This window comes from Neophocaena asiaeorientalis, unplaced genomic scaffold (assembly GCF_003031525.2).
Source record: "Neophocaena asiaeorientalis asiaeorientalis breed wild unplaced genomic scaffold, Neophocaena_asiaeorientalis_V1.1 scaffold481, whole genome shotgun sequence".
NCBI lineage: Eukaryota > Metazoa > Chordata > Mammalia > Artiodactyla > Phocoenidae > Neophocaena > Neophocaena asiaeorientalis.
The window spans coordinates 162,931-176,661 of record NW_020174559.1 but is presented as its reverse complement, the minus strand read 5'-3'; the positions used below and the strand labels follow the sequence as shown (position 1 = coordinate 176,661).

The 13,731-nt window shown below is 56.6% G+C and overlaps 1 protein-coding gene across 3 annotated transcripts; it reads left to right on the top strand.

Annotated features, from left to right (window-relative positions):
• The first annotated feature begins 552 nt into the window (after positions 1-552).
• Positions 553-13,725, top strand: TSKU (tsukushi, small leucine rich proteoglycan). Of its 3 annotated transcripts, XM_024757520.1 has the most exons (3): positions 553-655; positions 5,304-5,452; positions 11,631-13,725. In XM_024757520.1, the coding sequence occupies exons 2-3, from the start codon at positions 5,419-5,421 to the stop codon at positions 12,698-12,700; spliced, it is 1,104 nt and encodes a 367-aa protein (XP_024613288.1). In that variant the 5' UTR covers positions 553-655; positions 5,304-5,418; the 3' UTR covers positions 12,701-13,725. The 3 variants fall into 3 exon arrangements, with proteins under 3 accessions (XP_024613288.1, XP_024613290.1, XP_024613287.1); XM_024757522.1 differs by lacking the exon at positions 5,304-5,452 and having other exon boundaries at positions 564-655; XM_024757519.1 differs by lacking the exon at positions 553-655 and having other exon boundaries at positions 4,097-5,452.
• The last annotated feature ends 6 nt before the right edge of the window (positions 13,726-13,731 follow it).

Here is a 13,731-nt window from a genome sequence, read left to right as displayed (position 1 = left end):
TCGTCTTTCAGCCAGTCTTTCCCTGCTTCAGATTCTTGGACTCCCTCTCACTAACGTCTCTGGACCTCTGTCACCCGTTTTAAAAAACGGGGGGATGAACTCGAGAAGAGGGAAGCCTCACCACCCAATCTCTTTCTCTCTCTGCCTCTCTCTCTCTCTCTCTCTCTCTCTCTCTCTCTGAACACAAACACACACACACACACACACACACACACACACACTCCAGCGACCTCCAGATGTTCCCGACCGTGCGGCCATCTGCTGAGATGCCTCAGGCGCTCCGCGGAAGGGGGCAGGGACCCGGGATGCAAGAAGCTGGGAGCAAGGCCGACTGAAATGGGCGGGAGCTGCTTGCGCACTTTTGAGACGCTCCCTATGGTGGAACCCGGGCTGGGCAAGGGCTCCGCCGGCGGGCGGGGGGCGGAGCGGGGAACGCGCCGGGAAAGGCCGGCACTTTGGCGACACTCCCTAAATCGCCCAGCGGCTGGCCAGAGCCGCCACTGGGCGCGGGGCGGGCCTGGGAGCGCCCAGCGGCGGGCGGGGGCCGGAGGGCCGGGGGGCGGGCCGCGCCGCTCTGAGAAAAGCGCCGGCCAGAGGGCCCGCGACCGGGCCGCCTGGGTGAGCGTGCCGAGGCGGCTGCGGCGCAGGCTTCCAGGTGGGTGCGGGTCCCCGGGAGGAGCGGGAGTCCGCGCAGCGGGCGAAGGACAGGAGCCCCCCCACCCCAACCTCACAGCTCCATCCCGCGAGCGGACGGCGCTGGACCCAGGGGCGGGGCCGGGGCCCCTCTCCTTTTCCTGGACCCAGGGCGTCGGCAGCGGCGGCCTGACGCCCGGGACTCGGCCAGAGTGAGGAACCCGGACCTAGGAGGGGGCTTCCAGGAGACAAAGGCTGTGACCGGGGGCCGTGGGCGTGGGCCGGCGCCTCTGGGGGCTTTGTGCGGACACGTGCATCTCGCGTTTGTGGGTCTTTGTGAATTTGGTCCGGGGACATGCATCTGCCTGTGCCTTTGAATGTCCGTGATTTGAGGAGGCTGTTTTGCGCCCGTGTCCACGTTTCGTGGGCCCGCGTTTGGTTGTGAGTGCTGGTGGGCGCATCGTTGTGTCCGCGTACGTGGTCTGTGCCTGTCGACGTGTCTGGGTTGGGTGTCCGTGGAGTATGTGCGCGCCGAGAGCCAGACACCGCCCCAACTCCTCGCTCCCCTGCTGTCCACCCGGGCCCAGACTTGGCTTCAAACTTTTCTCCGGGTTCCTCGGCAACAGCGCCCGTCCTCCTCCCCCCTGCAGTCCGGGCGGGGGGCTCTGGCAGCCCTCCCCTCATTCACCTCCAGGGGTCCTTAGAGCCGCGAGGGGATGGGACAGGATTGGTGGGTGGGGCAATCGGCAGCGCCTGAGGACTGACCCGAGCCGAGGCTGGGCAGAGCGTGCCGCACACGCCAGCCGAACCTGCTGGGAGGAGAGAGGTAAGCAGCCGGTCCTGGCCCCCGATCGGGGGCTGAAGAGAGGAGAGGACCGGGCAGCTGGTGTTGCCCGCCCCACGCTCCTCGGAGAGAGTGTATGTGACCGAGAGAGATGTGTCTGCTTGGCGGAGAGGCCAGCCACTAACCCCCGGCTCCGCTTTGAGATCCGCTCTCCGTTTGTATCCTGCCCCGGGCGGGGGGCGGGGGCGAGGGGTGTCGAGCCCTCCAATCCCGTAGGTGAGAAGGCAACGACGGCTGCCCGCGGCGCCGGCTCCCGGGACCTCCAGCTGGGCTGCTGGGAGGAGGAACCTTGCACACACTATAGTTTCGAATGGGATGTCCACTGGCCCACAATATGGCACTGGGCAAGTTGCTCAGCCTCTCTGAGCCGCAGTCACCTTGTAATGGAAGTGGGTGAGAACTCCCTCGCGGGGCAGAGCGTGCGGTGGCGATAACCAACGCAGGCAGAGACGGCCTGAGGTGCAGTGCCCGCCCACACTTGGCCTGGGTAAGGGGGTGACTCAGGAGCTTCTGATCCTCCCTGCTTGCTCTACCCTTCGGATAAGTCCAGACTTGCAGAGCTCAGGTCTGACCTGAGAAGGAGGGCTCAGGCTGCCGGGAGCCTCCTTTTGATCCTGGGTGGCAAAGATAACCCTTTAACACCTTCCCTCCCCTGCCCCTACCCCCACCCACCCCAGTCTTTATTCTAGAATTTTGCTTGACGCTGCAGACATGAAGGATGGGCGCAAGCCACTCGCCTCACCGTGGGCACTTTCCTTTCCCTCTTTGGGCCTCAGTTTCCCTTCTAGAAAGGCAGGTGCTGACAGCCTCTCTCCTCCCTTCCTGTTCCGGCTGACTGGTTGAGATCCTAGAACCTGGAAACACTTTGATATTTAACACCTCCATTCTGACTTGACCAATTCCCAGGCACTAATTTTCTCTTTTGAAGAGGGAGAGGGGAGGTGGCTTTGAAGTTAGGTAGGGATGAAGTAAGGTGGGCTGGAGCCCCTGCAGCCCAGGAAGGGAAGGCTGGAAAGCAGCAGGCTGGGGAAGCCAGGTGAATACACCTGGGAGGGAGGCAGGAGGTATCTCCCACTGAGGGAACTGCCCTGACCAGCTCTGTGTGTTCTGAAACAGCGCAGGGGTGTTCAGCATTGTGGACTGTCAGATGCAAGGTTGGAGAGGGAGGGTTGGAATTCAATTTGAGGCTGGGAAGGAAGGCAGGGGCCAAATATGAGGGCCTTGAATGCCAGACCTAGGAGCTGGGATTTAGGCAGTGGAGAGCTGCTAGAGGGTTTTTTAAGCTGGCATGACAGGGTGGGGTTGGTAATTCTAGGAAACCTTCCTCTGGCTTGTGGGTGGTGCTGGAGCCTGGGAGACCAATCTGGAGGCTAAGTGCTCCAGCCTCTTAGAGTCGGAAGGAGATTTTCACTTATTTTCACTTACTTCGTTGCTTCCTAGCTCTGTGGCCTTAGGCAAGTAACTCTACCTCTCTGATTCTCAGTCTCCTCATCCTTCAAATGAGGTTAGTAATTCCGGTCTGACTGATCTGTTGTGAATGTTAAATAGGATAATGAATTACATGTGCTAATAAAATGAGAAGAGATTTGTAGTCTGTATTACATCATGCAGACATTTGTTGGATTGCACTGACAATAGAAGGCAGAGCCAGCATCTACTATGGTTCTAAACTTGATATCGCCCCCGCCTCCCCGGGAAAGCCCTAAGTATCCTGCCAGCTTGGACCACTGGTACCCTCTCCTAAGCAGAGGGAAGCTTTTTGCCTAGGACATTTCACTCATCTGGCTTATCCCGTTCGCATGGCCAGGCCCCACGTAGGAGAGGAGATGGACGGTCAGATTTGGAGGTGGCCACACAGCACAGTGTGTCGTATCTTGACGGGGCCACTGGAGCCCAGGGAGAGGGTGACCTTTTACTGGATGACGGGCAGGTTAGACCGGAAAGACCTCACAGAGGAGGTGACTTTTTTTTTTTCTTAACATCTTTATTAGAGTATAGTTGCTTTACAGTGTTGTGTTAGGTTCTGCTGTGTAACAAAGTGAATCAGCTCTGTGGTTGCCCACTCTCACCACTGTTATTCAACATAGTTTTGGAAGTTTTAGCAATCAGAGAAGAAAAAGAAATAAAAGGAATCCAAATCAGAAAAGAAGTAAAACTGTCACTGTTTGAAGATGACATGATACTTATACATGGAGGTGACTTTTGAATCGAATGAGTGAGAGTTTGCATGGAAAACAAAGAAAAGTAGGGTGTCTCTGTCATCTTCATCCGAGGGAACAGCCTGTGCAGAGATGTGGGGCCCGATGAGCAAGACAGGCCTCTGTCTTTGCAGGATAGGTTTTAAACCAGCAGCAGTGATGGGGTCCCGGTCTTCTGTCGGGATTGTACTCTGGTGCCCAACATGGCCGGCAGTTGGAAGCAGAGGGCCAGGAACAAGGCTGTTGGAGCAATCCAGGCCAGGAGGTCTCCTGAACCTGACCTGTGCAAGGTGGCGGGGGGCGGGGGGGGGGGAAGACAGTGAGCCACCCACCCAGGGGTAGCTGCTGAGTCCCATTCTGTCACAGGTGACACAACTCTTTCAGCCTGCTTTGGCCTCTGCGACCTTTCCAAACTCCCTTACCAACTTCCTTGGTAGAGCCTGGTCAGTGCTTGTAGCCCAAGCGGGACCCTGGGTGGTGCACTGGGAGAGAATCCAAGGAAGAATCCATTTTGTAGTCTACTCTATCCTCTGCCCCTGCCTTGCTTTCAGGTCTGCTGGTGTCATGGCTCCTTTTTCTTTCCTGGCCCCTGAAATCACCCATTAGGGGTCAGGAACCCACATGCAGTGAGCACCAGTGTATGCCAGGCCCAGGGCTGAGTCTTCACTTTACCTTGTGTAATCATCCCAGTGGCCTGCTGGGAGCAATATTAGGTTTCTCACCATGTTACAGATGAAGACTCGGACTCAGAGGGGAGAGGGGCTCCTGGCAGGTGAGTTATCGTGGGGCTGGAACCTGGTGTGCCTGACCGTAAAACCCATTTCCTCTGCCCCACACTGCCTGCCCGTGTGTCCACACATGCCTCAGACCAAAGGGAACTTGCGAAGCTTCAGAATGGAGAAAATAGTATTAGGAGTCTTGTCTATTTCCCTGTAGATTATCCTCCGGGGTGATGTCATGGAGGAGGCTAGGCACTTGGTGTCAGAACGCCTGGATTCTGAGTCCAGCCTCTGACCTCACTGGCTGTGTGACTCTGGGCAGATCACCGAACCTCTCTGGGTCTCTACGCAGATGTAAAATAGATATAATGCCATGTAACCTGCTGATCTTGCAGGGTGACTGAACAGATAAGAGTTGAGGAGGCATCGGGAAGGTTGAGAGGTATCCTTTGGCGAGGTGGTAGTATTCTAAATGCCTGGTATATCTTCATATAGTACCTGCTCTGTGCCAGAGCCGGCACCCAGGCCCAAGGACATAAAAGTGAACCTAACCCCATTCCTGCCCACAGGAGGACAGACAGGTAAGTGTAATTATAGTCCAGCACGATCCACACATGCCCATTTATAAGTTGGGGCACAGCCATACAAGGAGCATTGGATTTGGAGCTCAGATACATAGGTTTGAGACCTGGTTCCTCTCCTCCTCAGCTGAATGTCAGTCTGCAAAACAGGGACAGTAATCCCCATGGTCAAGCGTTGTGGTGAGGCAGAAACGAGATGGGGCTGTAGAAGTGCGTGGCGAGCTGACGTGTTTGTACAGATGTGCGGCATTAGAGCTTCCGTTGGGGGAGCCGACCCACAAGGCTCCGGGAGTTTGGCCCTGACATTCTTTTTGCCTTGCGTTTCCAGAACTGACTAAGCCACTGGGGGCCAGGACGTTAATGGAATTTCCACCTGGGGATTTCGTTGGCGTCAGCTTGAGGGAGCTCACGATGAACATAAGTAGGGTTGGAGGCATCTCAGCATGGAGCAGCCGGTGGAGACAGAGCCCGTCTCAGGTGGGAGCTCGGCCCCCTGCCCACCTCACCCCTTGGCCAGGGACTCCCCCTTGAAGTTGTGGTGAAGAGCTGGCAAATCTAGGGGCCAGAGATGCTGGGATACAGCATCACGGGCAGGCAGCTGGAGCCAGGAGGACCCAAGCTGGAATCCCTAACCCCAGGGAGCCCTCCTCAGAGGAGGAGGGAGGTTGGGGCCTTGTCAGCAGACACCAGCATGGTGACCAGAGGATGTTAGCACAGGTAGTCACAGACCCGCCGGGTGCTGGCACCTCTTTGGGTAGCTGGGTAGGGAGGAACAGAGCAAAGAATAACACAGTCATTGCCTTCAGGAAGCTTAATAAATCACCACCATCATCGTCTACTATGCATTCAGCACTCAAGGTGTGGCAGTCGAGCTGACTGTTTCACACGCTGTCCCCTAATGCTTTCACCAACCCTGTGTTGTCGCCCCTGTCGAGGACACGGAGCCTCGTCAAGGTTGAGACGTGCCCAAGGCTAGTAGGTACAGAGCTGAATTCACAGCCGGGTCTGAGTCCCGTGGTTGACTCTAAATTCTGGGCTCTTCATTCATCCAGCGTGTTTGCCGGGCCTGCCAGGCCTGGCTGTGGCCCCAGGTAGGGGAAGGGATGAACAGGTGAAGAAGGCAGCGTCACTGCCCCAAGCTGCTCGCACTTCAAGTCAGGAAATGGGTGGGTAAATAACGGCAGAGGCAGAGAATTTACCGAGTGTGTGTCTGAAGGAGGTGTGTTGATAGTGTGGTGTGAGAGGCCCGGCCTGGGGAGCAAGGAAAGGAGGGGGGCGTGGCCCAGGAGCCTGAGTGGACAGAACGGGCTTTGTTCCACTGGCAGGGCCAGAGCAGGCCTGGGGATGCGGCAGTCCTGGCAGTAGTGTGAGGCATCAGAACCCAGGTCCTGGGTCCTGCTCTGCCGTTTACTTGCAATCACTGACCATCTCTGGGCCTCAGTTACTCGTGATCTCTGAGGGGCCTTCCAGTTCTCCAGCCCTGGAATTCTCTGAGTTTGGAAAAGTATGAGAAGAGGCTGAGAGTTGTCCAAAGGCCACCACCATAGGTTCAAATCAAGCGGGAAGTTCAGCCGAAGGAGGGAGGAAGGTGGGGACGACTTGCAGATACCTCTGTGCCAGAGGGAACTTGATTTCTGTGGGTAAAGTAGAAGTCAGGTGGTTTTTGAGAGGGGGGATGATGTAGCCAAAGCTGTTTTAGAGGTTCTCATAGCACGGTCTGGAGTGTCGCAGTGGGGAGACCTGCCTGGGGCCTGTTAGGGCCACACCGCTGACTCTTTTGACCTCACGGGCCATCTGTAAACTTTCCTTAGAGTCACAGTGGGCCCAACAAGGAATAGCTCATGACCCTTGCCCAGAGGACCTTATGCTATATCCCCCTAACCAGGGGTGGGTACAGTTACTAAGCCTTTGTCCTGCTGCCCTTGTGTTCTGTAACCTGGCTGATCAGCAGATGCCTTTTATCTGCAGGTCAGGGTTTGGAAAGTAAGTGATGTATCCTGGGCCAGAGATCCTCCCTGGCCTTCCACGGTGAATACCTGTCTGCCTTTCCCTTTCTCCCGAGGGTAGATCACAGGGTCCCAGAGGGAGGGAGGGAGGGAGGCAGAGTCACTACTACACAGAAAAGAAAACTGAGGCTCCAGGAAAGAAAGAAAACTGTGAAGGTCACACAGTTAGTAGCAGATCCGGAACTAGAGTCCTGATCTCCTGGGTCTACGGCAGGTGCTAGTGATCTTGATATGAGTTGTTCTCCTGTCCCCGTTGCAGATTTGTAAGCCCCATGAGGACAGGGGCCCTGGGATCTCCCACCCTGACCCCAACATACACCTCACAGGGCCTAGCACACTGCCTTGCACTTAGCGATTTAGTGCTGTGGTTGATTAATTCTGTCTGCAGTGGCTATGGGTATTATAGGTAGAATGAAAAGGTACAGTGTTTCCATTATGTGGCTTCTACCACTTGGGGCCTCATTTCTCTACTGGGGCATTGGTCTTCTCAGTCTAATCTTCACAGCCATCCTCTCTGAGCCTGATAGGACCATCATTAGCATCCCAGGTTCACAGCTGAAGGAACTGGTCCAGGTAAAGTGACTTGCCCTGTTCACACTGCAAGTTGGTGTCCAAGGCCTTCTCACTCTCTAAGAAGGCCTTTCCTCTCCGTGGAGCTGAGGCTAGTGGTTTTTGTGAAGAGGAACTCACATTACTCACCCCTTCCCAGACCCAGCAGCCCTGTTGAGAAACAACATAGTCATAGTGTGGCTTCCTAGGAAAGAACTGCTTTCCAGCAGGGCAGTGGTAAGAGCTTTGTCATGTTTGATACATATTTGCTGGAGAAAGGAGCAAGAGAGATGGGGTCAGGCCCACCCACTTATCCCCACCCCACCCGCTCCCATCTGTGGAGGGAGGCAGGGGGTCCACACTGCACCCTTCGCCTGTGCTGGGAACCCTGCCTTACTCCCACCATTATGTTTCATCCTCGTGACAGGCCTGTGAGATGGCTCTTAACATCTCTATTTTACAGATGAGGAGACTAAGACTCAGACTGTGGCTAGCCAAGATCAGAGAAAGCAGAGATGGCCATGAGGCAGTCCTATTAGGAAGCTTCATTACTCAGTGTGTTTTATAGATATTTGAGAGGAAATAAGAGGAGAAAAGGAGATTAAGACATGGTTAAACCACTCAGAGTTCCACCATCTAAAGAAAGACCACTACTGGGTTGACATATTTTCTTCTAGACTTTCTAAAATTACGATTTACATTGTTATTTTTTAATGCATGGTTATACTTTTCTTAGCATGCAATTTCTCCTTATGATCTCTAGAATTATGGCATCAGCCCCCTCCTCCATGAGGTTGCAGACTCTTCTGAGCATTATTTTTATTGACTCCATAAGATCCCTGGGAGATTCCACAGGCATCTTGAGTGGGCTGGAAAGTTTGGTCCTGGAGTCAGGAGTCAGAGCCTGAGCATCGGCTGCCATCACCTCACTGAGGACCCAGGGACAAGTCACTGCATGCTCTCTGGGCCGCAGCTTCCTCATCACTAAAGTGAGGGATTGCACGCACTGCTCTGCTGCCCTCACAGCTCAAACGAGCAAAGGTCTTTTGGAAATTACCAGGGGCTGTGCCCCCGGCAGGGGATTTCCTTATCTTCCCTCAGTTTCCTCCTGGGAAAGTTCTGCCCTCCCCTTGGCTCCTGGATCTTTTGCTCCAAGCAGCAATGCCAGACCCCAGCGTCTCGTGAGACACTCACATGAAGGCACCCCTCCTTATGTTACCCCAAAGGGGACATTGCCTCTAAGCAGAACAGGGGCACTGACCCTCAAAGACCACTAGCCCACACCTCTGCCTCCGCCCCCTTCTGGGTCCAAACTTGTGAGGCATCTCAGAGATTTCTTCCTTCTCTTCTCCCAACAGCCTTGGACGGCCCTGTGAGGCCTCTGAGCTCCGCTGTGACCTCAGGAAAGCCCCAGAGCCACTGAGTATTAGAAAGCTTGGTACCTACCTGTCCCAGCGGCCGATGGCAACTGGAGCGTGGCCCTAGGACTCCGGATGCTTAACTCTTCTTTCCCCAGCAACACCCAGAAGTACACGTTCCACTTGAACCAAGCCAGTGACGAGGTTACAAAGGCCTGAGTTCACCTCCTGGCTCTGCTACCTTCCTCTTGCCATCCTCGGTTTCCTCCACCGTAACATGGACATAAGGCTGCTTACCTCCTGGAGTGACGGGATGGCATAAGGGAACACGTGTCCGGCACTTAGTGAGGACAGGCTCAGCACTTTCCACTTAACGTCCAGGCCTAGCACAGAACAGGGGCCCAGGGAGAGGTGTCTACTGTGCAGGGCTGAGCAGAGACCTTGTCCACGGTGCCCTGGGAGCATCACAAGCACAGTTACCCAGGCGGGTCTCAATCTGCACTCCTGCTCCCTCTGTATCAGCTGTCACCACCATTGCCTCCGTGGCTCAGTGGTGACCACTCAGCACGTGTGCACAGCTCTTCACAGTTTGCATTGCACTACAGTGAGAGTTGCGTACGTTGACGCATGTGAGGAGGGCAGGAAATACTGCCTTGTGGTACAGAGGACGAAGCCGAGGCCTGAGAGGCCCCCTCTCTGGGGGGGAGGGGGAGAGTTGGGCTGTGTTACATAAGCAGGAGCTCATAAGGGGCCATTTGGCACTTAAGAGGCACATTGTATAATCACCTTTGGGAACCAAAGGGTAATCTTAGGGCGTTTTTGTGTGTCTTCGGTGTTTGTTTAAACCCCAGGAAGGGTGGGTATGGGCAGATCAGCTTAGCAGGGAAGAGGAGGCCCTAGGTGGTAATGAACCTCTGCGGTGAGAAGCTCACCAGGGGAACAAAGGGGGTGTGAGGTAACTTAATATGTTCCTTTCAGTTCCAGACACTGGAACACTCTGTCCTGCCTCAATTGGGACCAAGCCCAGGATGCACCTGGGCCGGGTTTAATCCTCAAATTGGACTCTACAGCAGAAAGGGGCGGGAGAGGAGGGGCCCACATAGGGGGGCAGGGGAGAATAGCGCCCCTTCTCCCTGCCTGTGCTCCGAGCCCAAGTGCAGATCAAGTGGCTGCCCCTTTAAAGTTTCATGTCGGGCTAGTAATGCTATCCTGTTGCTCCCTCCACAGCCACCCCCAGTCCACAAGGTAGGCAGGTCCCTGGTCCACCCCTCCCTGAAGACCAGGGGGAGGAACAGATGGGGGGAAGATGGGGCAGGGGGGCAAGTGTGCAGAGCTGAAGAACCTGCTAGAGTGAGGCTTAGTGCCTTCTATCTCCCGGGCTGAGTGGCTGCTGTGCAGGGGGAGCGTGTAGCCACAGCCTGTCCAGTTAGAGGCTTTCGCTGCTCAACCCTCTCTCTCATCCTCCTGCGAGCACCACTGTCCGAGGGGCTACAGACGTGCCCGGGTATGAGGACCGAAGGTGACAGTGTACGTGTAGTGCCCGACATCAGTGGCAGCTGCTGTTACAGTTGTCCAGGGAGAGAAACTGAAGCCAGGGGAGAGGCAGTGGCTTGCATCGTAGCCTGTGTCGGTGGGAAGAGCCCCTCTTGGACCCCATCTCTCCTGCCAATCCTGCTGGAGGCAGCAGATGAAAATAGAGGAATTGGGACTGAGCGGGCCTGGGTTCTAATCCTGCCCTGCTTTTTACTGGTTTGGGGTAAAACCCTTTTCCTCTCTGAGCCTCTATCTCTTTATTTGTATAATGGGGGAACCAGCCCAGCTGCCTGCCCTAGGTTAAAGCAAGGGCCAAAGAGGTGTAACAGCCCTAACAGCTGGGGGTGAGGGCAGGGCAAGGGGGAAGGGGCTTGGCACAGGGTCCGCAACTGGAATGAAGGATCCTGCCTCTGGAGGCCAGGCCAGGTGAGAGGGCTTAGGACTGTGGACCCAGCCACTGTTACCCACAAAAGGAGTGAGGTGGGGACAGTCATTGCAGACCCCCCTTGCAGGAAGAGGCCTCTGTCTGGGAAGCCGGAGTGCGGGTCTCAGCCATGGCTCAGCCACTGCCAAACCACGACAGTGAGCCATGCTTCCTCTGTATGCCATTGGGTTCCACTCCCTCTTACTTGTGACCGTGCATGACTTTCTGAACCTCTCTAAGTTTCAGTTCCCTCTTCGTGAAGTGGTGACAGCATTGCTGCCTTGCAATTTTTGTGGTTGTGAGGGTTAAGTGGGACCGTGCAGGGAGGCAGCTAGCACAGCACCCAGCACATAGCACCCGGCATGTAGCATATGCTCAGCAGAGGTAAATGGAGTACGCTAGCCCCTAAGCTGTAGACCCATCCTGTCCAGTGCATTTCCAACTGGGTTCCTTAGCATCCAAGGAAGGCTCCAGGCCCTCACCTTCACTTCAACCAGAACAGGCCCACTTTCACCTGCTAATCTTATTTAAGGAAGGGTTCTCCTGCTTCCAGCCAACTGGCCTAACCCCCTTTACCATACAGATGGGGAGACTAAGGCCAGAGAGGAATAGGGACTAGAAATTATATAAGGAGGGGTATTCAGGGAAAGCGTCTGGGGGCACTAAGGGGCTGGTGGCAATTTGCAGCTGTGCCTACACACATCAGCTGGCGTCTTACGGGGTGGCTTAGAACCATCTGGTATGGGGTGCCTGGCGCCAGCCCTCACCTGTGGCTCTCTTTCTAGCCCACACCATGCTGTGGCCCCTGCTGCTGTTGCTGGCCGCCGGTGAGGCCCAGACCACCCGGCCCTGCTTCCCTGGATGCCAGTGTGAGGTGGAGACCTTTGGCCTCTTCGACAGCTTCAGCCTGACGCGAGTGGATTGCAGTGGCCTGGGCCCTCACATCGTGCCCGTGCCCATCCCCCTGGACACAGCCCACCTGGACCTGTCCTCCAACCGGCTGGAGACGGTGAACGAGTCCGTGCTGGCAGGCCCGGGCTACACCACGCTGGCCGGCCTGGATCTCAGCCACAACCTGCTCACCAGGTTCTCGCCCACGGCCTTCTCCCGCCTTCGCTACTTGGAGTCTCTTGACCTCAGCCACAATGGCCTGGCCACCCTGCCCGCCGAGAGCTTCACCAGCTCGCCCCTGAGCGACGTGAACCTGAGCCACAACCGGCTCCGCGAGGTCTCCGTGTCCGCCTTCGCCACCCACAGCCAGGGCAGGGCGCTGCACGTGGACCTCTCGCACAACCTCCTCCACAGCCTCGTGCCCCACCCCGCGCGGGCCAGCCTGCCGGCGCCCACCATTCAGAGCCTGAACCTGGCCTGGAACCGGCTCCACACCGTGCCCGACCTCCGGGACTTGCCCCTGCGCTACCTGAGCTTGGACGGGAACCCACTGGCGGCCATTGGCCCAGGGGCCTTCGAGGGGCTGGCGGGCCTTACACACCTGTCGCTGGGCAGCCTGCAGCGTCTCCCCCAGCTGGTGCCCTATGGCTTCCGTGAGCTGCAGGGCCTGCAGGTCCTGGATTTGTCAAGCAACCCCAAGCTCAAGTGGGCAGGACCCGAGGTGTTCTCAGGCCTGGGCTCCCTGCAGGAGCTGGACCTGTCAGGCACGGGCCTGGTGCCCCTGCCCGAGAAGCTGCTTCTCCACCTCCCGGAGCTGCAGAGCATCAGCGTGGGCCAGGGCGTGCAGTGCCGGCGCCTGGTGCGGGAGGGCACCTACCCCAGGCAGCCTGGCTCCACCCCCAAGGTGGCCCTGCACTGCATAGACACCCAGGAATTAGCTGCTGGGGGCTCTGATACCTTGTGACGAATGGTGTGGCCTGGGGCCACGTAACAGACTTTGCCCTGGGCTCCCTCGGGTCCTGGGTAATTTATATTTTAACGTGCCAATGCCAGCAGGGACTCTGTAGGCCTGTGTGGCAGCATCATTGAAAGAGAGGCTTTGGACCTGGGACCCACACCCAGGAGCAAGGTTTTGCCCGTTTGTCTATGTTGCTCTCCAGACCATAAGCTGAGGGTCTTCGATGCCAAACCAGACAGCAGTCCCCTGCTGTCCTTCCCTCCTTGTCCCCAAAGTGCCTTCCCTGAGGCCTGGACCAACCTGACCCATGACAGGAGGAGGGTGGGCGGGAGGTAGTGCTGCGGGGCAGAGGTCCAGACACTCAGGCATGGGTTTCTTTTACGACACAGCCCTCTCTTTGCTCTGGGCATGTGAGGGCTACATCATCCTTTTTTATTCCCCTAGAACTCTGGATAGAACTTTATAGAAAGGACTGGAGAAAAAACTCTAGTCTACCTCCTCATGTGCCAGATGGGGAAGCTCAGGCCGAGAGAAGGAAAAATGCTATTCTGAGGTCCTACAGTGGCAGAAGCGTGAATGGACCCAATGTCCAACCTCCCAGCAGGGCCCCTTTGCACTTTTCTCCCCTCTCCCCTTTCTGGGCTCCCCCTTGCTTCCAAGACTCACATCCTGCCATTTGTGCCCTTTCCCTGTCGTCCCCAGGAGGAGAGACCAGGGCCTCGGGGGTGGCACTCTGGGCCCGGTAACCGGCTGTGGCACAGGCTAAGTCAGTTCACCTCGGAGCCTCTAGAAGCCTCAGGGATACCAGTCCCAGCCCTGCCAGTTTCCCACTCTGGGTGGGGGGGGGGCGTCCCCCAGCATCAAGAATGGAAATGCGCCCATTGACCCCTAAGGTACTGCCTCTAGATGCAGTCCTGGAGCCCCTCCAGGCCCTGAGCTCCTGAGCTCCCTGAGACCCCACTGGCCCTATGCCCGACAGCCCAGCTTATCCTACTGAGAATGCAGTGAAGGAGGTAGGGGAGACCCCACCCATGTTT

Bases quoted from the DNA above. Each gene is read 5' to 3' on its own strand.
- TSKU (XM_024757520.1), top strand. From the start codon at position 5,419: ATGGAGCAGCCGGTGGAGACAGAGCCCGTCTCAG. The intron at 5,453-11,630 runs GTGGGAGCTCGG...CTCTCTTTCTAG, and splicing joins GGAGACAGAGCCCGTCTCAG to CCCACACCATGCTGTGGCCC.